The 25,501-nt window shown below is 40.0% G+C and overlaps 1 protein-coding gene across 1 annotated transcript; it reads right to left on the bottom strand.

Moving 5' to 3' along the window:
- Window positions 1–1,072: 1,072 nt before the first annotated feature.
- Window positions 1,073–22,239, bottom strand: LOC147302487 (protein-tyrosine kinase 2-beta-like). Its single transcript, XM_086283262.1, has 30 exons — window positions 22,046–22,239; window positions 21,618–21,949; window positions 21,036–21,214; window positions 20,392–20,479; window positions 20,240–20,319; window positions 20,089–20,151; window positions 19,627–19,681; window positions 19,392–19,532; window positions 19,097–19,168; window positions 18,792–18,893; window positions 18,349–18,463; window positions 17,741–17,780; window positions 17,445–17,476; window positions 17,297–17,344; window positions 14,874–14,968; window positions 14,640–14,721; window positions 13,090–13,190; window positions 12,886–13,001; window positions 12,546–12,646; window positions 12,337–12,426; window positions 7,932–8,136; window positions 7,726–7,831; window positions 7,265–7,312; window positions 6,702–6,821; window positions 6,503–6,535; window positions 6,124–6,148; window positions 5,841–5,875; window positions 5,582–5,716; window positions 1,869–1,949; window positions 1,073–1,572 (listed from the first exon to the last, which is right to left on the bottom strand). Exons 2-30 carry the CDS (start codon window positions 21,819–21,821, stop codon window positions 1,324–1,326), a joined length of 2,841 nt encoding a protein of 946 aa, XP_086139388.1. The 5' UTR covers window positions 21,822–21,949; window positions 22,046–22,239; the 3' UTR covers window positions 1,073–1,323.
- Between the last annotated feature and the right edge of the window lie 3,262 nt (window positions 22,240–25,501).

Below are 25,501 nucleotides of genomic sequence, written 5' to 3'. Positions count from 1 at the left end.
CATGGTGCAACTTAGCATGGCCAGGAGGTCTAGACTTGTTGCTATCCTACAACAGTGTTCGGATGGTCACTACCAAGGCCAAAAAATTGTTCTCTTATGCTGCTAACAAGCTGTTGAGTAGACATCAGCGTGGTTTTCGCGGTATTGAAATGTACTGTTTGTTTTTCTCAACTTCCTGTTCAACTGAAATCTTCTCAGTTTTCATTAGTGTGTGTGTGTGTGTGTGTGTGTGTGAAAGTGTTTTAGTAATGTGTGTGAAATATTCAGTAGAGTGTGTGAGAGCGTTTCAGTAACAACGTCCCTAAAGCCCACTCATAAAATCTTCCCTGTCAATGCCAAACAGCTTGTTCTGCTATCGACACCTGTTTCGTGTCATTTGTTGGATTTCACGATTAAAGTCTGGAGAAACAACACATATTAACATTTTAACAATTTATTCACATTACAAACAGGAAAAATAAAAAGTTTTAAACTGTTTTGTCAAAAACAGTATTTCTAGTTGGCCACTTTCCTTAGAAGCAACAATATAGTCTTCTTTTTTCTTTACTGTGAACGACTGTGAATAAATGCAGTTCAAGTCTGTACAGCCCACCCAAGGCTGCCCGAGGTTGTCATTGCACAATAACAGCTATGCAAATTACCTGCTAGAGAGTTTACCCCACAGCCATTTAACAGGACTGATGTTAAAAGTACAATATTCAAGGGTGTGCTGATGGCTTGCTGCGGTAACCACATGAGCACATGAACAAACTTTAGTACATCATTTCAGTGTAGTTTTTTACCTTTCAGATGTATTGTTGTCAAACTGCTGGGCGGGTAGCCAGCGTGGACAAGCAAGTTTGTGACTGGGATAACTCCAGAACGAGGCGATGTAGGTTTTTCAAATTGATACCAAAATTTAAATAAAATAAAATTTTTTGAATGACTTCAAACTGAAGTGATCTGGACCTAAAGATCAAGGTCACAGGTGTGAATGCAATAACTTGAGAACAAAGCAACAGAATTTTTACATTAATACCACAGGTGTATCATGTATCATTAATTTATATCATAAAATGACCACTGCAACACAGAAAGGTCATAATTTTTAATAGTAAAAATATAGAATAAACACTACAAATATTATTAATACATTCAGCGTTTCAGTTCAGTTGTTTAAGCGCATATACAAATACAGTATGACATCTTTCATTAGCTGATACACCCCTGTCCCCTCGGGACAGAGCTGCACCATAAGGACATAGCCTCCACATGTCCTCAAGAAAAGAACTGATCCTTTCATAACTAAAGCCAAATTTCAAGTTCGTTTGATCAGCAGGGAACCTATGTGTCTTCCCCAGAATCTTCTTCATCTTCTGAGTCATGTTTAGGCTTGGCAAGGTTGGCCCTGACTCGAGCCTGGTCCACAGCATCCAGGAGGTTTTTGGAGTCAAGAGCAAGAGTGTGAGCAGCAGCTAACATCTGCTTCTGGCACTCCTCCTTTAGTGATGTTATGGAGTTCTGCTGGGCCAGTCGCATCTTATTGATCAGCTCTGCCAAATCCTTGTTCAGCAGTTTCTTCGTGCCCTCAATCTAGGATGGACCAGAAGGAAGATCAGATCATACAGACAACAGGAGGTAAAAAAAAGTATAAAGACTGAAAAGATGATCTAGTATGCTTATATATGGCATAAAGTGTCAAATGGTAATAATCTCTATATTGACACACATAGAAGCCAAAAAGCCTTTTTGCACTGAGTATTTAACGTTGTTTCACAACATAACTTCTGTTTATGTGAATCTTCAAAGAAAATCCCTCTGCATCTGGTCTGCTGGCTGATATGCATACACTGTCACAAAACATAAGGCAGACAATATTTGAAACCTACCTCTGAGGTGACAGAGGAGTGCAGAGAGGGCAGGATCTCATCAACACTTTGAATCAGGGTCCGGAGAGAGATACCCACTGCCTGCAGGTGGATGATGGAGAAAAGCGAAGATGAATGGAGTGAGAGATGTGGAAGTAAGGACGAGGAAGGATAAAATGATCAATTACTCAAATACAAACAGTCTTCCTTGTTTTAAAAGCTGGAACTCATGTTTAGTTGTGTAAACTCTCCATTACGTGATAGTGAGCTTTATGTGTGCATGAGCTAAAACAACAGCGCCCTCTACTGTCAGTGGCTCAAACTATTCCTGAAAAAAGGTCCGTGTATCGTACAGTTACAGCACTAATGATGGACATGATGAGTTTGGGAGTTGTCTCCAATGTTCCCTCTAATTTTTCACGTGTCTGAGCGAACACACAAACGCCCTGAGCGGTCCCTTGGACAGCAGCAGACGTTTGCACTGTGGTCACACCAGCATCGAATCCATCCAAGTTACATGGTTTATTAAAATAATCAAATTACAGCATTTACATTTATGTTAGACCACTTTAAATTAACTGCTTTAGCCCACTTACAATGAAAATTAAAAAGACTTAAAAATTAAAATAAGTTAAACTTTGTTTTTATTTTCTGTAAAGCTCTGACTTGTATTATGAGTCTGAGTCTGTGGTCTGGGAGAGAGTCCTGTAACTCTCTGTCTGCAAAATACAGTATATAATGACCAACGTTGGGCAATTAATTATATAGTTACTTCTTCAAAAAAGTTACTGGATTATGCAAAAAACTACGTTTTTTGCAGCTGTTTACCTAAAAATGAAGCCAAGGTAGAGCTGGGCGATATATCGAGTTTTTTAAAAATATCGATATATTTTTATACGAGATATAAGATGTGACCATATCCTTTATATCGATATAGTCTATGTTACGTTATAATTATACTTGCAGAGCCGCAAGTTTGCCTTTCTTTCGTCCACTTTCGTCTTTACGCAACGTTACTCGGCCTCGCCTCTCCTTCACTGAACACAACTCCCCCTCCTCCCCCATCGCTTCACCTGCAGGAAGCGACAAGATGGACACGGCAAATCTCCGTTAACGAGTTACTGCGCATCGCCCCGTGCGTGGGGCTGGACGGCGTCAACGTGTTAGCTAGCTAACCACGCTAACGAGCTAACCACGCTAACGCCATGCAGCCCAGAGGTGCTGCACGGACTAAAATCCTTTCATTTTCTCAAAAGTTGACAGCGCGCCTTATGTATGAATTCTGGTTGTGCTTGATGGCCGCGAACCGATTTTATGTGGAACACAGCGCTCAGCAATCTGTCAAAAAATGTTTTAGTACGACTTTGGTAAGCTACGGAGCTGCACCGCTTGATGGATTGTCGGAGCATTACGGCTGAGCCTCGCGGAGTGATACGTACTGTGCTTCAACGTAATATTACCTTACTGTGTATAAGGACCATAAATGGCACCTGTTAAGAGACGTGGTTGCGAAGCGGATTACAAACTCCAGGCTGTCAGTCACGCAGTACAAGTTGGGAACAGAGCAGCTGTGAAATCTGTCTTTGTTATAGTGCTCGTCTTTTACTTTACATTTTGACTGCACATTTGTGAGCTTTTTGTTATGCACAAAAACAACATTGTTTTCTTTTATTTATGGAGCATTATTATTTAATAAATGCTCATAATTTATTTTTGAGTAAATTTTATGTACATCTGCTCTATGTTAATAAAAGTGCCTGTGTCACATCTGGGACACAGCTTTGACTAAGAACTCTCTTTTTGTTCTTACTTTATGGCTTTAAAAAAAGATATATCGAGATATATATCTTATATCGCCATCCAGCTAAAAAATATCGAGATATGAATTTTGGGTCATATCGCCCAGCCCAAGGTGTTTTTTTTAATATACATTTCAAACTATTTACAGAACAATCAGCTGTTCTGCATCAAATCTGATGTCACAAAAATTATTTGTGCCACTCCAAAAAATAATTTCTGTCCACTATGAGATAAAGGAGAACAACAGCCTGGTACCTGCAGGCCTGACAGCAGGAGATGTATCACTCCTGTAACACCTGTAATATTCAGCAGTCGCCTCATTGTTCTGACACACACAACAAAACTACTCACTACACTACACACTAACTACACAAGATTTGCGCTAAATGTCGCAAATCTCTCACATCTCAAAACACCGCCGTCACTCCTAAAACTTCCCCGTTCCTAAACATCTGTTACCATATATAGTTTTTTGATTGGTCGACATGGTACATTTTTCCACCAATAGGAAGGGGGGGGGGGGGGGGGGGTTGGTGTTGTTTTTGCTGATAGGCGGAGAGTGACGCACTCTCGCAGTTTTTACTGTTTCTTCCCGCTAGTGATGGGATTTCCGGCTCTTTTTAGAGAACCGGCTCTTTCGGCTCCGAACAGGCTCTTCAGGTTGTTTTGTTGCTTTAATTAATTTATTATTAACAATAATATAAAATTATGCACAAAAGGAATTTATTTATATATGTATATATATAAATATATTCGGTGGCCCCTAGAGACAAAGCACGTACAAACTCCAAAACACACTAGCATTAACTGAACTTCCAAAACAGAGCTACTTAGATCACTTAAATTACACAATTGAAAGCATATGTGTATTGTTTGTGTATTTATACACAAGCACTCATATATATTTAAATAATTTTAAAAAATGTTCATTTACCTGTTACTACCACACACCAAATCTGGTCGTTGGTACTTGCTGGCTTGTGTAGCCTCTAGGTAACAAAAGTTCAACACTGCCCCTAGCATCCTGGAGCACTTCTGTTGTATTTTGTACGTGTTTTGAGTTTTTACGTGTTTTGCAGTTTTTATGCGAGAGAGAGGGTGAGAGAAAGAAAAAAAACCCCACGGCTCGCGTCGTTCACATCAAAGATCCGGCTCTAAGAGCCGACCGACACATCACTACTTCCCGCAGTAAATATAAACAACGACAGTATTCAGGAAGAAAACCAAACATTGCATATATTTTTATCATAACTCTGGTTTTACGTGGCCGATCAACACAATTTAAAAACTGGTATAAAGTCCACACTTTTTCCGTCAATTGTTCCGTCTGTCCTGCTCACATCTCCAATGGTTGTACACGTTGTCATTAACGTGGCTTCACTCCACATCAGCCCGCTTTGCTAGCTAAAACACCGGTGTCGGCGCATAAGGACACTGTCATAGCCTGTCAACGACGTTGATTTACTGCGTGTATACGAATGTGAATCGCATCATTGGCTGGACTATGGGATAAGGTGGCATCGTTCTATTCCCATACGGGAGCAGCCAGTCACTTACTGACTAACACTGAAAAACAGGAATGTTAAAGTTTTAGTTTTAATTTCAATTCAGGTTAGATTTTTTTGTGCGCAACACAGATTTTCTGTGCGCAGAGACCATGCCAGCAGTGCGCAATTGCGCACGCGCGCAGCTTAGAGGGAACATTGGTTGTCTCATTGTTGCCCCTCTAGTGCACCTGTTGTTAATTTTAATAACACTACAAATGTCCCATGTTTTAAATGCTGGAACTTATGTTTAGTTGTATAAACTCTCCTACACCTGATAGAAAGCTTTATGTCTGCTTGAGCTAAACCAATGGCGCCCTCTGCTGTCAGTACTGTGTGCTCTGAAAAAAGGTGATCCTCAGTGTATCATAGATACTAACATAGACCTACCTTGACAGCATTGGGATACTCAGAAGCCGGCAGTGTGTTGACATCATTCTTCAGCTGGACCACCTGTTTCACCATCGCCATGACGCTGGTGTAAACCTGATCACCTGATCGGTCCAGCTCAGCTGTGGGACGAGGCTGCAGCAGTACAAGAAAGCTCTTACTGACACGTAGCTTCATTTAAGCTTTAAAATGTCCACATTTAAACCTTTTCAACCCTTTCTTAACTATTTTCGATGAAAACTTTATTGTGCACTTTTACCTGTGCAGCTGGCATTGGAGGTTTCTGTGGAGGACCTGAAACACAGAAGAGAATCTAATAAATCAAAGCCATGTATCAGACTAGTAATGCCAACAGCACAGGATTTTGCACACTCCATGAACAGCTGATGCTTAACAATTTAAAAAAAAAAAAGGATTATAAATGTTGGAGTAAATTTGAAAGGTACTAATTAGTTAATTAATTAATTAATTTTGTACGTTACACTGCAGTTAAGAAAAGTGTATGTACGCTGAAGACACCTAAAAATTTAAAGTGGACTCACCGTTTTTTGAGCTGTTGTGAGGAAGCTGCAAATAACAGAGAAACAGTGACACAGATACTCTTTATCAACTTAACAGTATTCCAGAAAATCTGAAGCATTTAGGAATCATGGTAACTCCGCCAGGAAGTGGGAAATCACTTAAAGTTGCACAGTGGGTTTACTCACTGCTGAGGTGGTTGCATAGCTATAGCTAGTACTGTAATGACTCAAACACTGCAGAGCTCCAAATCTCCTCTGGTATTAACATCAGCACAAAAACTGTGCATCAGGAGCTTCACGGCATGGGTTTGCATGGCCGAGCAGCTGTATTTTCAACTGGGTTTCTGCCTCGCGCTGATCAAAGCATGATTTGCACAAGAGGAAAAGAAGAAGAAAGTACCTCGATCTGTGTATCTCGTCCCACAACAGGACCCTACAGGAAAACACATTTAAAAAGAAGCTTTAGTGCTTTATGTGTAATCAATTATAGTCCCATGAAATAATATCAGACATGTATCACTTCATTTTGTTACACTGCTAAACTCCTGTGGTTCAAACCTGGCTGCATTATGTGTGTGTTTGTGTGTGTGATCTCTCACCAGATGTTTCTCTTCCTGCTCCAGCCACTTTTTGTCCATCATCATTTCTCTTCTTTGTCTTTCCAAAGTTTCTTCCACTCTCTCTTTCTCCCATGCTGGGATGCTATCCTTTGGAGGTACCTACACATGCACAAACACACACACAGACACACACACGTCCTTGACATGTTACTAATTTTATTATACAGCGCAGATAGCTATTTAAAACCTCATGTGTTTTTTGTAACTTTTTCTCAGTTGCTTATGTAAAACAGTTTTTCCCCTTCAATGATTTTGTCACGTGTTCTGTTTCCTCCACTATATCCTCCAGTCATCCAATTTTAACCCCTTTAGCAGAAGCGCTTCCACCGACGAACGTGACTCTAAGCAATATGAAAAGATCAATAATGCAATTGCTGATAAGAAGCGGTTTTGTGAAGGTAAAATTTCAAAACTGTATTAACATTCACTGAATATGTGTTTCCTGGGTAAGGGGACGCGCGCAGCTGATTCTGAATTTAGACACTAATATACATGTATGTGTACACTATTGTATATCTGTGTGTGTAAGTGTGTTTAGATACCTGTATGTGTGAGCCTTGGGGAAGGGTGCTGCCTGCTGATCTGGAAGGCTAAGAGAAAGAAAGAGGACAATATGTAGGTTAAAACATTTACATAATTCATTCTGCACATAACTTTAAACTGCATACACATGAAAAAAGACATTTTAAAAATCACAATAAGCGTATAGAAAAGATAAATGGTTGAAAATTGCTTGTGAAAAAGAAAGTGATCTGTGTGAGTTAATGAAAGACTGGATTTTCCCCATTTACTTCCACACTATCTCCAGCTTTCTAGGAACCTGAATATGAAGGAACTAGCATGTAGCATCTGCAGATGCAGCTTCATTTATGAGACCAAAGTGAAAAGTTTGACACATTTAATAAGCAGAAACTCTGGTGTATTTCACTTTCAAGATGCGTTGTAACGCAACAAAAATATATGTGTGTGCAGTGCTGTGCAAGTCTTGAGCCACCTTTGGTACCTTTGGTGGAGGCTCCGTGTGGTTGGGATCAAATGCTATCGAGTTGGACCGTGGTTTGTTTCGCCTCTCATCTTTCTCCAGCTCCACCTCCATTCTGTGGACGTCACTATTAAACACAGGCATCATCAGTTTATATAACTTTGAATAGTGGGATCAGTTCTTCTGCATGTACTGGGGGTCATGTGTTCAGTTAGGTGAGTGTGCACCTGAGGGAGCAGGCAAGCTGGCCAAAGCTGGGACGGCCACTGGGCTCATAGGCCCAGCAGCGGGTAAGCAGCGAGTAGATGATGGGCGGGCAGAGCTGCGGTTTGTGGAGTCGAACGCCCGCTTCCAGCTGGGTGATCACCTGCCCGTTCTCCAACCAGAAGAACGGCTGCTGGGCCATTGAGAAGATCTCCCACACACAAACAGCTGGTTGAACACACACACACACACACACACACACACACACACACACACACACACACACACACACACACACACACACGATTAGCTATATTAAAAATAATCTATGTTTATCTATTCACACTGAGACTGGCACTTACACTTTCATCACGCAAATGCGGTTTATAAATACATCAGCAGATTTGTCTCTAAGATGATTCCCAACTAAACTATTATTTCAGACATGAAACTTGATTTAAGCTTGAACATCAGATTTTAGAGAGACACACTCATGATGTTTAGACACTTTTAATTTTGTTTCAAATCAAACAAGGTGATTTGAAACAAAATTAATAATTTTATATCATGCTTTTTCCTGTGACCTGACTGTAAAAAATGGGAAAAACAATTTAATTTCTATAGTAGATATTTTAAAAACAGGAGCGTTATTGTCATCATTTATCTGCTACTTAATTACTTTGGTGCAGTATAAATTTCAGTGGCAGGGAGGGGTCTTTATTAATCAGAAAAGCTGTAAAATTTATGAAAATGCATGTGAAAATTTATGCATTCTGTCACATTTTTCAAGCTGTCCATTGGCCCAGATTGGAGTCTTTGCCCAACCAAATCTGGTGCCCGCGTATGTTTGACATCTCTGCATCACATGAACAAAAGTACTGAGCATGTCTTCAGTCCCATAGGTGTGGGGCTGCAATTATTCACTGAGAGACTTGATTACTAAAAAAATCCCTAATGTAAATTCTTTACTGTGATGCTTTGTTAAACCACGACTATGCAGCACTCAGCTGCCACTGACCACTGCACAGTTGTGAGCCTTTCACCTAAATTTGTGACTAAAACCAGTACAAATGTATTTAGGAGCACGCGTGTGAATAAAATGTCTTACACCATTAAGCTCAAGCAGCCCCTACTTATCTCAACAAAAAGACTCATGAGAAACAACAGCAGCAGTGAAGATGACGCTGTAATAGAATAAAGAGGAGTCTGTATACGCACACTGTTACCGGAGCTGTAGCTGTTACTGGCAAGCTCAGGAAATGTCCAAAACTGCAGCGCTTGTTACTAGTAACATGCTATGGGGCGCCGTTTGTAAAGTGAAACATGCTGAAATTAACGGCAACATTTTTCCACATTTAGCTCAAAACGAGTCCTTTTTTACAACATTTAGTAAAATATTTGTAACTTTTCATAGTTAAAACACAATTTTAAATGTTAAATCTAAATGTTAAGTCGAAATATTATATTTAAATCTAAATCTAAATGTTAATTCTAAATGTTAAATTTAACATTTAACATTTAGATTTAACATTTAACATTTAGATTTAAATATAATATTTAGATTTAACATTTAACATTTAGATTTAACATTTAACATTTAACATTTAGATTTAACATTTAACATTTAGATTTAAATATAATATTTAGATTTAACATTTAACATTTAGATTTAACATTTAACATTTAACATTTAGATTTAACATTTAACATTTAACATTTAGATTTAAATATAATATTTAGATTTAATATTTAACATTTGATGAAAAGTTACAAACATTTTACTAAATGTTGTAAAAAATTACTTGAAAAAACATGTTTTTGTAAGGTTTTGAGCTAAATGTGAAAAAATGTTGACGTTAATTTCAGCATGTTTCACTTTAAAAATGGCGCCCCATAATATGCAGCATGCATACTAAATTATATTCAATTCTAGGCTTTAGTAACATTAGTTTACAGCAAACATACGGTCCGGGGCCAGAATGTGGGACATTGGACAGCTTTGGAAAATGTGAAGAAGTGCATAGATTTTTACCTTTAAGTTTTACAGCTTTTCTTCTTACTGATTGATTTGTATTATTGTACGGTCTTTATGTCCCATATAAAGCACCTCAATCTACATCTATTTAATTAATTGGTAGATAAACGATGAAAAACACATTCCTATTTTGACACCATTTACTACAGGAATTACAGTTTTTTTTAACAAGGAGCATTTTCTTTTTTTGGTGATTTTACGATTCATAACGTAGTTTCAGTGGTCTGGTATGGCCCACTTATGGGCTTTTTGTAGCCCACAATGTAAAATGATGATGGCTGGTTCACTTGTTTCACTGATTTACAAATGATTAATATAAAACATTCTTCCCGTTAGCTCGAAGCTAACGGGAGGTCGAGATCTACTACAGCCGGGAGGAACACCGCTTTCCCGGCACATCGTGCCTCGACCTCCCGGTCAGCTTCGAGCCAGCGTCCGAAGAATGCGGCTAAAAGTTTTGCGAGATCTCGCAAAAGTTTTGCGAGATCCCGAGTTTGTTTTGCGAGATCCCGAGATAGTTTTGCGAGATCTCGCAAAAGTCCGTCTTAATTTTTTTTCTCCCATGTCCCCTGCGGGGCTCCGTAGTATTGTATTGTATTGATAATATTTTAATATTTTAAAAAAATATTTTTCAAAAATGTGTACATGTTCCAGGAAAGTCTGAGCCTCTGACTTGGGTTTTTTAGGTGGGTCACTTAAATATTATTAACAATAATTACTGACAGCTGCAAACACCAGCACGCCTGTTTTCGGCAGCAGGAAGCGTTGCATCAAAGTGCTCACTTCTGAGGAAGTTGATATGCTCACTTTTCTTCATTGTAGCTGCCACATGCTCTTTCAAAGGCTTACAGACAAACATACTCAATCACATTTTCACACTTGCTCATATGCACACACACGCACACAGACACACATACTTAAGCTGGGCATACACTGTGCGATTTTTTCAGTCGCGCGATTCCGCTCCTGCTCAAACTGGGTCTGCAGGGTCTCACACTATACGGCCCGATGCTCTGATGCGACCTGAGTGCTCACACTGTGCGTCCATAAAAATGAAGGTTATAACAGAAAATCTGTCGCTCACTCACCCTCTCTGTCTTTCACTCACACAGACACACACACACACACCACCATCAACTTTGCTAAATTGCTAACGAAAAACATTGATCAAGCAGCTGTGATTGAGCAGCAGTGTAAATCCAACTATTGTCACGGTTGTTGTGGTTGTGATGATTTTGTGAGGCCACATCGAAAAGGTTCGGCTGAGCTTTCCAAAGTTCTACAAGTGCCTCCATCGCTTGTGTCCAGATCACACGCTGCACTGCCGTGCTCACCGACGTTTATGTGTTTGCGCGTGCGCAGTGTGAGCAGCTGCGGTGACACCCTCCTCCCGACCAAGCGATTGATGATTGAGAGCTGGTCGTGAGGTGTTAATCGCTTCTCGTTACCCCACGTATACTACATGATGCACGACGTACGATGAAGGCCAAAATCGGGCCGATCACCAAAACGGTCGCACGACTGAAAAATCGGCTCAAAATGGGCCAAAAATCGCACAGTGTAAGCCTAGCATAAGAAAGCCTTCTCAGAGGACTTAAACCCATTTAATTTATGACTTATTTTAGGTTGGAAACCTATGAGCTGTTTTTAAAGACCTGCCTCTTTCTCTTTTGAATACTTGGTTTTAGTAGTTAATAAGACATAAGTATTTGTTGGGTATTACTCAATTAATTAATGGAATAATCGGTAGAACACTTGATCACTAAAATCGATAGCTGTAGCCCAACATAGGTGTGTAAAATCAGGCACAGTCTGCTTTTACAGAAATCAATCTGCATCTTTATGAACTCAGTTCATGAAATTTCTTCCCCCCTCGATATTTCATGACCAGCTGTAAGAGGTATTACTGCAAAGAGAAAGCATTTGGGAACCACAGTAACTCAGGCATGAAGCGGCAGACCACATTATGTTGCACAGATGGGTCGCTGAGTGCTGAGGTGGGTTATCTTTAAAAACTCCCAACGTTTGGCTGACTCACTAGCTGCAGAGCCTCACATGCCTCAAGATGCCAAAACAACAGCTCCTGTGAAACGGCTGTTGTTGTGATTTGGCTCTAAATTTAAAAAAAAAAAATTGAAGTGGACTCCTCAAGCATTAACATCAGCCCAAAAACTGTGTGCTATGAGAGATGGAAGGACTAAATAACATGGTTCACATCAGTCTACAGCCTGAGGAATTACAAATCAACTGAGTGAAAACCTCAAGCTGTACCGCGGTGAAACTAACTTTAAGCACTACTTGTTTCTGTTCCTGGTTTAATAAAAGCCTGTATTGTGTTCAGACCTACATGTGTAACTGAGAGAATGAATTTTTTTGTTGTTGTTTTTTCTCACCGAACATCCAGACATCACTGGCTGTGGTGAAACGTCTAAAGTTGATGGATTCTGGCGCCATCCATTTGATTGGTAAACGACTCACTGAAGCTGCACACAGAGGAGAAATTGAGATTCAATAAGTTAATGGGTGCAGTTAAACGGGCAAAGCAAAAACATGACATTTATTTTGACTTCTACAAACATTCGAAACTTGTCGATGTGTGCACCTTTATAATACTCTTGGTCGTCTACGTAGCGAGAGAGGCCGAAGTCACCAAGTTTGACGCATTCTGGAGACGCCACCAAGATGTTTCTCACCGCTATGTCTCTATGGCCCGCAGACAGACAGACAGAGAAAATAGAAACCACAAGATGACGCGAAGAATAAAGAAACATCACACCAAAAGAAATCAGCATGCAAACCATTTTCACTTAATATCTGCACAACATGCAGAGAGGCTTTAAAGTTTCTGCAAAATAAAAATGTTTTTATTCAGTCCTGCTGAGCTTCTTTCTTAAAATACACTGCAGGTAATGAAAGCACACTACTTGTGGAAAATGTGCTACCTGTGCACCATGTTGAGACCTTCTAGGTAAGCCAAAGCTTTGCATATCTGTAGACAGTAGAGGACAAGCGTCGCTGTGCTCAGGCTGTACTGGTTCTCTATGAGGTAGTTCCCCAACTGTGAGCGAAACAAGGCACAGTTGCAAGTCACGGTTTAGGTTGTGATACTTTAGGTTTACCATTAGAATAAAAACACAAAAACATACCTCTCCGTGTTCATAGAGCTCCATGACAATCCAGACAGGATCGGCCTCAATGACTCCAATCAGACGCACGATGTGGGGGTGATCCAGATTTTTCATCAAGTCTTTAACAGAGAGAATTCAGACTTTATTAATGTAGAGACAGACAGAGATTACATGCAGCAATGGTTCTTGGTTATATTATGGCTTTTTGTTTATAGATAACAAAAGCCATACTAGCCCCAAAGTCCTGCTTACAATTTTTTTAGCATTACTCCAGCCTAGGCAGACAGACAACTACACAGATTAACCTAAACCTACTGACTGCATGGCTTCAGAGAGAACACCGGGAGCATGCGATCTCCTCACAGAAAGGCCCCAGGCAGGTGGTGGATTCAAACCCAGGACCTCCCCACTATGAGGCAATGGTGCTAACCATCACACCACTGTGCCTAACCTAAGCTCTTTATCTAAAAATACATTTGACTTCTGCTTTTCGTGCAAGTCTTGTTCATACTTTATGAGGAAGATTATAATTATTTTCTTCAGAAGCAAAATCGATAGTTCTCCCCTCTCTTTTCTAAGCCCCTCCTATCAGATGAGCACGGGCAATTGCTCATGTTTGATAGGCTTAAAAATAAAACATGTTCAACTTTACTTTACAGAGGAGAGCCATCATGTGGCATCCCCTAAAAGACCCCACAGCTCTTTAATTGAATGTTATTATATATTTTACTGTCATACAGTTTTCACCCAAAAGTGCATGTTTGATTAACTCTAAAAACCTGATTCCAGAGGAGTTTCTGTTGCTCATTTTGTTTTAACACCCACTGCATGCCCAGCAAAGAAACGTGCGGCTAGCTGGTGAATTTGCAGCTAGTGAAGCGTGATGAGTGCAACAGGACAAGGTTGAGACCAAAACGAGTGCTACATAGAAATGCAAATGTGAATGCTGGATTAAACAAAGAAAATAAGAAGAGTGTTGCTGATGATCATGGAAGAAGAAGCAGGGCATTTCTGGGGGAAAAGCGTAACAAAAATGTCGGCTATTTCGTCCTGTGACCATGAAATTTCAAAATGTAACGCTTGATTTAAACAGTTTAACCATCAGCAAAGGTCCGGACCTCAGGAATGTTTTGTCTATCTCAGAACAGAAAACATCAAAGTTTGTTACGTCTCAAGCTTTGATGTTTTTGCAATGGATGATAAAACCTGCGGCTTCCAGACTCCCACATTTAGCCGTCGGAGTTATTACATGAAACCACAAGCAGACAACAGGAAGTTCACTACATCAGCCTCGTTACTGGTGCAAAAACCTTCAAATGATCTAAACTAGCACATTTCACTCTTGGCTTCTCACACTTTACTCATTACTTCTTTAAGCAAAAATTAGCCAACACTTTCATTTTCAAGTGTATAAGAACCCACCCATATAAGACCCAACTTGGCCCTAAAGTGCTTTTTTTGTATAAATTCCTACGTGCTGCAGTTGCGTCACAAACCCCTGCACATGCTGGCTGACATGTGTAGTGCAAAAGAAAAGGAAACAATCACTGCAGCTGCAATGCACTCACCGGCTTCACTGAGAAACTTTTCCTTTACATCAGCCGAACAGTCCTTACATGTTTTGATGGCCACTCGGATCCTCTCCCCTGTCTGCAGACAAACACACACGCACAGTGGTTTACATTTGCAAACCTTTTTCATATTTTCAGCTTTGGGTTTGATGGATATTTGTGGGATGTTCTTATCAAGCATGTCTGAGCCTTAGCATGAGGCTAGTTAGTCAACACAACAGATGGACTCACTGGGCTTTTATAAACTCCATCGTGAACCTCTCCAAAGAATCCCTCGCCCAGGATCCGTCCCACAACGAAATCCTCCTTGGAGATCTTGTGCCTTTCTGCACACAGAAACAAAGGCACAGGTTGAGAAAACTCCACGTTTCCCTCTTTTAAAAGGTAGGTGATATGCTGTAAATGTAAAGCTGTTCAAACAAGACAAGACAACAAAACAAAAAAACAAAAAGAAAAGCCTACACACAACAGGATGTGTGGTTTGCCAATATTTGTACTTCCTTCCTTTACATGTTACTGGGACACGTTTACATCCTCTGTGTCACACTTTGCAGCAGTATGTTCATTTTCTGAGTCATATAAAGTGAAACTACAATGTGAGCTGTGATAACAGCTCATGCATATAATTTGATGTAAATATTAATAATAATAACCTTAATTTAATTGCAAAATTTTCTCCAACCCAGGCACTTTTTGTTACTTACCCACATCTCCTGGATATTTAAAGGAACATAGCAAACAAGTATAAAAGAAAAAAAAAGGAAAAGCTACCTTTGTTTTTAGTAGTGCACCAAGAAAACAAGTAAATAAGATCTAAATGCCCTAAATTATTTATCAGTCAATGTACTTCTATAAATATATAAAGCCCTGATATCTGTGTTTAATAGTGACATCCAAAGTATGGAGGTGGAACTGGACATGGATAAGAGGTGAAACAGACCATGTTACAACTCGAAAGTATTTGACACCAGCCACAGAGAGCCTGCACCAAAGGTACCGCATACACGCCACTACAAGTACCCAGAAGGTGTAAACTCCTCACTGCAGCTGTCATCTAATAAACTCCCTGCGTAGGTGTAAACCAAAATAAATATACAGTACTATGTAAAAGTCTTGCCAAAAATATACCACCAGGAAAATAGGTGCAGCTATTTATTGAAACATCTGCGCACCTATATAAAAATACTGTAAGTCAAAAACAGAGTTTGTACAATTCCAATTCAATATTTGGTATGACCACCTTTATTCTTCATCATAGTCTAAAGGCAGCTTTACCATTGGCAGTGTGTTTGAGATCACTGACATGCTGAAAAATGAAGCAGTTGTCGACCAGTTGCTTTTCAGATAGTATTTCATAGTGGATCAAAATTTGATGGTACTTGTTGACACCAGCTGGCCAATGAACCAAGACCATTTCTGATGAGGCTCCAGCGAACACATCGATCAACCCATCAATAGCCAGATGCATCTCCCACACCTGCCATTTATTCTTTTTATCCTCCATTTGTCCAGTTTCTTCAGATTTTTTAAGGACACGCTGCACACAATGTTGAGAAATCCCAAGCTTTCATCTTACAGCTCTTTGGGGATCACCTCACTGGTTCATAAATATTATTTGTATGTCTGCCATCCATCCATCCATCCATCCATCCATCCATCCATCCATCCATCCATCCATCCATCCATCTATCCATCTTCATCCGCTTTATCCGAGGCCGGGTCGCGGGGGCAGCAGCCTAAGCAAAGAGGCCCAGACCTCCCTCTCCCCAGCCACCTCCTCCAGCTTATCCGGGGGAATACCAAGGCGTTCCCAGGCCAGCCGAGAGATATCATCTCTCCAGCGTGTCCTGGGTCTGCCCCGGGGCCTCCTCCCGGTGGGACATACCTGGAACACCTCACCCAGGAGGTGCCCAGGGGGCATCCTTGTCAGATGCCCGAACCACCTCAGCTGGCTCCTTTCGATGTGGAGCAGCAGCTGCTCTACTCTGAGCCCCTCCCGGTGCCTGTCTGCCAAACTGTGTTATCTAAAAAATTTTTAATAGATTCAACTAAAGAAATTGGTTCTTTGCCAAGTTATTATGTGAAAACAGAACACTGGCTCATCCCTTGAGTTAGGTGCCTTTTTATGTTTGAATGATTCATAAGTTTGAAGTACCTTAACAACAAAGAAGCAAACAAAAACCCCAAACCAAGTTATAGAACTGGTATAGAGCAGTCAATGTCCAAGGAAAAACATTAAAAGACTTTCAGGAAGCTCAAGGTTACGTTAAAAAAACCTAAAAAAAAAACAAAACTAGATTCAGTCTTTTTGGAAGGGAAATATACAGAAATGAGGGCGGCTCAAGACTTTTGCACAGTACTGTATAATTTTGGTTAAACCCGGGGAAGTTTTTACATGTACATTTTTAACTTTCCACTTACTCACTTTGAATACTCCAGCTTTTCTTAGTTTGCTGTTTTGCAACAGTGTTTTAACATTTTCATTCTTTCTCAATAAGGAAGAGAGCAGCAGGGGATTATATAACAAAATCCCCACAACTGGCCATCGCAATAACACAAACACCTTAACTGACAGATGGTTTTGGCTCATTGGTAGCGATACAATCTGCGTGAGCTTCAGGATCAATTTTGATTTAAAGTAAAATGCTACTCACCACTAATGTCAGCTCCGTCTTCAGGGATTTCAGCATAAATATCAGAATCTAAAGTTAAACGAATAAAAGAAAAACACATTATTAGTATACATACATACATTGCTTTTAAAGTTAAAAGTAAAATTCTAGAGGCTGGATTAGTACTTACTGAAACCTTTACTGTGAGCACTGGAACCAGCACTGGAAGAAGAAGAGAGAAAAATGTTTCTTTCTTTCTGTAACATTTTGTATACAAGCAAACGTTTCAGCAAACATCTGTGACATATCAGCTGTGAGCGGTAGACATATGAAAAAATGAACACAGAGGAGGAAGATCTTAAAATAAACTACACCCACATACGTTATGCTTCTACTAAATTATCCCCACCGAGGGAAAACAATGTGTCACCTTTAATAACATTTAAAAAAAACCCACAACTTTCCAAATTGACTCATCACGCTCACCATTTTGGGATGTCAGGAAGTTTCATTCGCGTATCTCTCCCTGTAAGAGTCAGATATCTGGTTAAGGCATAGGTGGCAGGAATAGGCAATTAAAGGTTCTTTCCACAGTCTCATGCTCTGTTATACTAAACCTTACTGCAATAAGTGGGAAAAACATGGCTTAATTTTATTTTTTAATGTCAAATGTAATATCAAATTCATGGAAAGTGAGAGCCAAGAGGCCAAAAGTAAGTGCCAGGATTAAGCAGGATGAGTGGGTTACATGGAAATGTCACATGTTATCATGTAAAAAAAAAAAGAAAAAAAGAGTGCAATAGACTGGCACTCTGTCCAAACTATACCCGACCTGTCAATCTATGATAGCTTGGACGTACTTGAGCCCTCCCACAACTCTTAGCTAGATAAGTGGTTAAGAAGATGGGTGGAAAGGCATTCCTTCCCCCTGGAATGAGCTGCAGAATGAATATCTCGTAAAGTCTCCAGTATGCATGTGATACCAGCTTATGCAACTCCATTATACAGCTGTTTTTCTGGCCAGGACACACTTGTAAAAGACATTTTTTAATCTCAAGACCCTTACTTTTTGCATGGATGGACATTGCTTTTACCTTTGTTGGGGCTGACAATAAGTGAACGTTCAGCGCCTTCCAGTCGGCAGTAGCCATCAATCAGGTCAGCCAGGTTTTCTGCTACTGCCAGGGAGGAGGTGTTCACTGACAGCGGCTGGAGGGTGGAAGATACATGATATTTAATCTGCACTAAGAACTAAAAAACACTGGGTGCATTAAGATATAGTTAATGCGACTTCTACAACACAACTACTGTTTGTAAAAGCAGTGTGATTTAAAAAAAAAAAAATCCAGATCATAAACCCTATCACTCTCCCCCGGTGATGGGGACAATGATACCTACTGTACTTCAAAATTTCATCAGTTCTTTTTCATTACTTCCCTGGAAGTCTTTGACGATTTGACGCCTCCAGGGAACTGATGAAAAAGGTAGAAATGAAACAAAACACAGCAGTTAAACAAATCAGGAAGTTCAGTGCTACCTGTTTGGCTCCCTCAATGTGCGCTTTGAGCAGAGCTCGCCCATCACTCTCTGCAGTACAGGAGATGCTGCGGACCTGAGAGAACTTGGCCAAACAGATGGGCTGAAAAGATTTAAAAGATTTAGACAATATATTTATATATAAATAGACACACACACACACACACACACACACACACACACACACACACACACACACACACACACACACACACACACACACACACACACACACACACACCATGACAGATTTGTTTTAAGAGATCAAACAAAAATTAATAGAAGTAAGAGAAAGTTCAAACTCACCGTTGAGTTCTCAGTGTGCTGACTAATCCCATCAGGGTCAATAACTAAGTCTATTGTTAAGCTCCAGCCTTGCTACAGAGACACAAAGCACACACATTAATAATTTTGAAACCTCTCTGAGAAGAGAAGAGATCCCATTTTTGTGAACACAAAGAAATGAAAAACATAAATATATAAAGCACTGCACTGCGTTTTATCTTCAAACAAAACAAGTTTTTACTGTTAGAATTCAGTCACCACTTGTTTTATTCAGTGCCAGTATACGTGACAACCAGTGCACACATCAAATACACACCACTAGTTGGCAGGCGAAGCTTTCCTGTGTGAAGCACCAGCACTGAGACAGAGTGGTGAAGAACTTCGCCATGCACTGGTCCTGATTCAGAGCCGAGTAGCCCTGAAATGTCTGCTGGATCATGCGACGCAGCTGCTTGGGCTGATACACAGATGCAGATGGAGACAATCAGGCACATTTTATTTCATCCTGTAACTTTAGGCAGAAATTGTATCGAAATGTTCTGGCTCCATACCTTCATGCTGTCAATGAGCTCTTTGGGGAAGAAGAGGTCGAGTCCTATCTCCTTCCTAATGGAGGAATAAAGGGAAGTCAGACAGCTATAATGAAACAAAAACTTGATGCAACCCCGCATCTCTCTAGTTTAGAACAATATGTAATGTGAAACTTTCACTTTTAGAAATATGCACTTTATGTAGCTTTTTGTGTTAACCGGAGACTGTATCTGGTCATTTTTACTCTTCCTTTTCATTCACCTTTCACCACATATCCACATATCATTTCTCAGAAATAGAAAGCCCTTCTATTTCTGAGAAATGCTGATTAAATAGGTGGCGCAGGCCTATTTAAAAAAAAACAACTAACAAAAACAATAAAGTGGTACACACGCATGTACCACAAAGGCATGAAAGGCCTGAGGTAAAAGGTAAACAGGCAGTAGCATGAGAAGTAGGAAGGTTATGCATGCTAAACTTACTCCAGAAATTCAAAGTTCGACTTTTTCTCCAATCCGTTTGGATTCATGTCTTTGCAGAACCTCCTGTAAGTAGTAACAGTACCATTCATCAGTTTTCCATGAAAGTATGCACAATTATTGCCCAGTTTTTCTTTTGTCCATGAGATGTTACCTGATTTCCAGACAGCCAAGCTGTAGAGCCATTCCATCGCTTACTTTTGAGGCATACTGCTGCATATAATCACTTCGTACCTGAGGGTAAACGTGTAAACCTAAATTAAACCGCTAAGACGAAGGTGCAAAAACACTGACAATTTTACTGACCTGCTGGTAAAAGTAGAGCATGGTGGTTCTGTCATCTTGGAATTTTTTCATAAAGTCTGATGGGATGTATCTGATCCTCAAGTCATATCTGAATAAATAAAGATCACAGTTCACGGTCATAAACTTTATATTATTTTTGAGATATCACAAATAGCAATAATGTCAGCTGGTTATTTGTGAGATATCAGATTCCTGGCTTAGTATCGATACTTTTGTTAGATTTAGATAGACAGAGTACACTTTATTTGAATATTTTCAGTGTGGGATGCTTAGCTCAGTGGGTGCACAGGCGACCAAATGCTGTATGGCTGGAGAGGCCTGCCTTCAAGTCTGACCTGTGGACTTTTGCCACTTGTCTTCCCCTCTCTCTCTCCCCACTTTCCTGTCTCTCTAAGCTGTCCCTATCCAAAAAAGGCTAAAAAAAAATATCTTTACTGTATTTTAAGATTGTACATACCAAGCACATTTCTTTAATGATTAATCATATGAATAAATAAAGTTTTGATTTTATACATTTCAGCTGCATTTTACTCAAAAATATCGCTTCATGTTTGCCGAAGAATCCTTTTTTTGTGTTTTTGAGTGTACCGCCCAGTCAAAACCAGTCAAAACAAAATATTCAGCGATGTGACAGGTTTACCAACCTCCACTCAGCTTCTAGGTGCTGTTGCTCGTAGCGGTGGGTGAGCTCAGCCACAGTGAGATCAGGGTGCAGCCAGTGTATCTCTGAGGATTTGAGGTGTTTGAGAAGGAGGCCGTAGCATTGGGTGTATTTTATCTCTGGACCAACGCAGCCGCTGGACAGCACCGTGCTGATCAGATTCTGGGATTGAAATAATTACAGAGAAGCATATTGAATTTTAGCTTTCCAGTATAAGCTTGATATCAACTTTACAACGCGTGCTGTGTCATGTGAATAAATTCCGTTCTGATGTAGGTTTAGAGAACTCAAGCGAAGGCTAAATGCCAGCGCAAGGCTTGTTTATCAGTGTGTGCATCCTGTTATTAGAAATCCAAAACAGACTTCCTTGTTGTCTTAGAAGAAGGTATGAAGAATACATCTGAGTGCAGTGATGCCAATAAAGTCAGGAAAACTTAGAGAAGAGTAGCTGAAAGCAGGGCGGCAGAACATTATTAAAGCATTTCAGTCTATCTGATAAGCACAGCAGAGTAAAGCTTTTATAGTTTTAGAGTAGAGTATGAAGTAAGAGTAAAAAAAGGTCTACCTTGACAGTCCATCCCTCCTCACAGCGGATGAGTTTGAAGTTCTTGCCCAGGTTGGGGCTGTTGCTGAGGAAACACACTTTGATGATCTTCACCTGGGAGAGGACATCCCTGTGGACACCCGCTGTTGGAGACAGGTCCGAGGAATCTGACTGGCTGGTCAGAGACATGCTCCTCCAGGAAAGGGTGCTGGTGTCTCCCGACATCACGCACTCACTCGACACACACACAGACACACAAACAGCTACTGCACTTAGACATCCATGACTGTCCAAGTTTTCAGTCTGCTGCTTCTTTCTCCCTCACACAGAAAACAGGTAGGGGCGCATTGAAGCTGGGGACATGTAAGAGATCACCGTGTTGTTAGACTTAAAGAGCTTTCATGTGTCAGTAAATGGCTTAAATTCTGCTGCGATGTCTCTGTACTCACCAGTCTTGCACAAGCTTCACGTACGGCTCAATGTTCATGCGGCCTTTGAAAAACGAAGACTATTCAAACCCAGCGACAGAGCGCACACCTATTACTTTGTAAAGCAAAGGTTTGTGTTGTTTGTGTTCTTCTGGAGATTAAAAGAGCAGACCTATAAGAAGTTGTCTGCTGAACAAGAATCATATCAGTTCGCGAAAGAGGAAACAGCACTGACGAGCCAATGAGGAAGTTGAAGTGCAACTACAGAAAAACTGACAGGACTGATGAAACCACTGTGTCACCCCCCATCTTACATGCAATGGCACAGTCCACAACCGCAAGTCACTGCTGTGCAAAAGTGGCATAGCCCACGGGACATTTGCTTCCTCTTCAAAAAGTCAGCAAAAGTACCTCGCAGGTGAAATTGGAAAGTGTGGCCTGATTACTAAACAGGCGATATGTAAAAGGAACAACTTGCATGAATTTTAAATCTAGACACATATGTAGATATGGCTACCAATTCTTTTTTCCTCCACTTGTTAAGCAAGCTAAAAATAGAAAAAGCATCTATCTCAAGGGATAAATCAGCAAAAGAACCATTTTCAATTGTTTTTTTAGGAACTTTTCTGGTGACAGCCTGTCACAAAAACACATAACTCCTTCCCATTTCTTTGGTTGAATATATGAAAAGATACAAAGATACAAAAAAGATGATCCCCACATATCTTAGCATGGTGTGCAGTGTATCCTTGAAAAATGTGAGGAAACTGGACAAGTGGAGGACAAAAGAAGAAATGGCAGGCTTAAATACTCTATTCAGCAGATCAACAGTATCTGAAAGTCGTGTCCTTAAGAAACGGGAAAAAGTCAGACAAAGACCTGACAAAGAAGCACATAGCAAAGCACAGAGTGGAACACTATCAGTCGCAGATTGGTCTCCCCAGAGTCTGTGACTCAACATTGAAGCAATGTGGGATTATCTTGATAGAGAACAGAAGATAAGCAGCCAACATCCAAAGAAGAGCTTGGGATGTCCTTCAAGAAGCCTGGATAACTATTCCTGAAGACTACTTAAAGCAATGTCAGATTAGACTATGCTGAAGAATAAAGGTGGTTGTACAAACAGTCTTTTTGCCTTATATATTGTACTTCCATATATGTTTTCACATATTTTAATAAATAGGGGCACCAACTTTTGATTTTTCTGCAAAATATAAAGAAATTAAATATAGCTCAAGACTTTTGCACAGCCCTGTATGTAGAAGTGCTCACAGCCCCAGCTGTATTTTGGGGCTACAAAAAGGGCCAGTGTAAGATAAATAAGGATTTTATTTTTTTTAACTATGAATCATTCAAAGCTACTGTAATAGAATCAGTGTTAGAATGAACAGAATACGTCCCTTTAAACTGCTTAAATCACCAGCTTGACTTTAGGGACAAAAAAACTTGGATAACCGTGATGGTGTCTTAATGTTTTATCTAGCACCATCAAAAGGTCATCATTTCTGTGAGCAGTAATTAAGCTTAAACTGCACTATGTTTAGTGTCAGCATATCTGAACCTGCTGTAAGTCACCATTTTAGCATAGGTTTTTATTGAACTTCTAACTTACTGTGGAGTACACTAAGAGCTGTCCACCTTAAAATGACCAAAAGTACATCTGACAGTTTTGTATATCTCATCCTGTTATAAGAGGTTCAGCTTATCTATGGAGTTCTCTTGTTTTACATAACAAAAATGTTTGTCCTAAATAGAGGATTTATTTAAAGATGCAACTGGACAGTTTGCAAATGTGTTTAGAGGCAAGGCGTACCCTGTGGTGGCCATGATGGAAAATTCTTTAGCCTCCTGGTTTCAGGTTCTACCTCAGTGGTTTTGCTTTACCTCTGTTGACTTTGAGAATGAATTAGGTGGTTCTCTAAATGAGTATATGGACGTGTGTGGGTTGGATCACATATGCATATGGAATATGTACATGCAAGTACGAGTGTAACCTTTTTGCATTTTCTAGCAGACGCCAACACAAAGTACACAAAGTACACAAGAAAATGTACATTTGTCTGACATTGTCTTATAATACTTCTTGAAAAGCTACATAAAGTGCATATTTCTGCCCGATGTTGACTGGTTGACATTAACTATTTGCCTATCTATTGGTATCTGCATTTACAGCAGTTGAAAAAAGATAACGTGTTATGAGTGTTGACTTTGCATAGTTTATTCACCAACTTCTCTTTTGGCAGTGTTACAAAAACAACAAGCAGCTGCTTATCCAAGCAGAGTTGGACAGAGCGGATGAGGTAATAAATAATAAAGTGATAAGTTTGAGTGATACCTCGGGAACACTTAAGAAATTTGGCACGGTGAATTTACTATAACTCCAAGCAGTGTCTTAAGTAGGCCCAGGTCAGACTGCTGACATTTGTGTTTGCTCTTGATTCTAAGTGATATCTTAGATAGCGGATACACTCAATATGGTCATCTCAAGCACAGAAGCCCCGCCCACCTGCTGTTTAAGCCTTCTGTTTGCCAGAGACAGCCAATCAGCTTAAAGGCAGAGTAGGCGGTGCTAGTTCTACAGTTTTTTGATGTGAAATCATCTCCACAGTGAACTGCACAACAACCTGAAAATCACACCCAACCGATTGGAGAGATGGATCTGTGGATGTAGACAACATCTTCCAAAAGATATCAGTTGGCGTTTTGTTGGTGATGAAGCTCGCCATGTTGTACCAGGTTAACCTTTATCAGGTGATTTTTATGATATTCCAACTATTCAACTTGCATTTGTTTCCCTACTTGTTTGATTTTGATTTTCTTCTTTAGTCTGTTAATTACTTAATCAGTAGAAATGCCTTCTATCTGTACAGCAGCCAAGCCAAAGGAATATGCCAAGTGGAATTTGACTGTAGGCCAGCAGCTTTAAGAACATCATGCACTGAATAGTCTCACAATATGGAGTAATTTACATAATCTACATTTTTAAATTATGTATTTGAACATAATTTATAACATATTTATAAAAATAGGGGGATGGAAGATGGAAGATTCAGTTACTTTTTTCAGACTGGGTGTGTCGTGCTCAGCATCTGTGCCTGTGTTTTCTCCTCTGCAGACTCAGAAGCAGTAAGTCAGCATGCTGACTATCAGCTCTGGCCTGGCTGGTCACTGAGATCTGGGGTTTACTTTATGGAGGATGGTAGCTAGTGGCATTCTGCTCAGACCCTGCGTGGGACTCATAATAACAGATGAAATGAAGGCTTGTGCAGCAACAAAATAAAATTCAAATGAATCGAAGACATGCGAGTTGTAAATATCATCAGCTACTGGCAGCGGCAGAAAAAAGTCACACATTGAAGCAACTTAAAGCTTTTGGAATATATAAATTCTTAGTGTGACATCCTGTTTAGCGTGATCTGTCAATTTTCTTTTTCACACCCAACATGACCCAGCCCAGTTTGCTTTGAAGTCTAAGAT

Source organism: Aulonocara sp. 'chitande type north' Nkhata Bay, linkage group LG23 (genome assembly GCF_057382095.1).
Source record: "Aulonocara sp. 'chitande type north' Nkhata Bay isolate Kocher_YH1m ecotype deep benthic linkage group LG23, A_spYH_male_GT1.1, whole genome shotgun sequence".
Lineage (NCBI taxonomy): Eukaryota > Metazoa > Chordata > Actinopteri > Cichliformes > Cichlidae > Aulonocara > Aulonocara sp. 'chitande type north' Nkhata Bay.
The sequence above is the reverse complement of the archived record's forward strand: the minus strand, read 5'-3'. Positions and strand labels throughout refer to the sequence as shown.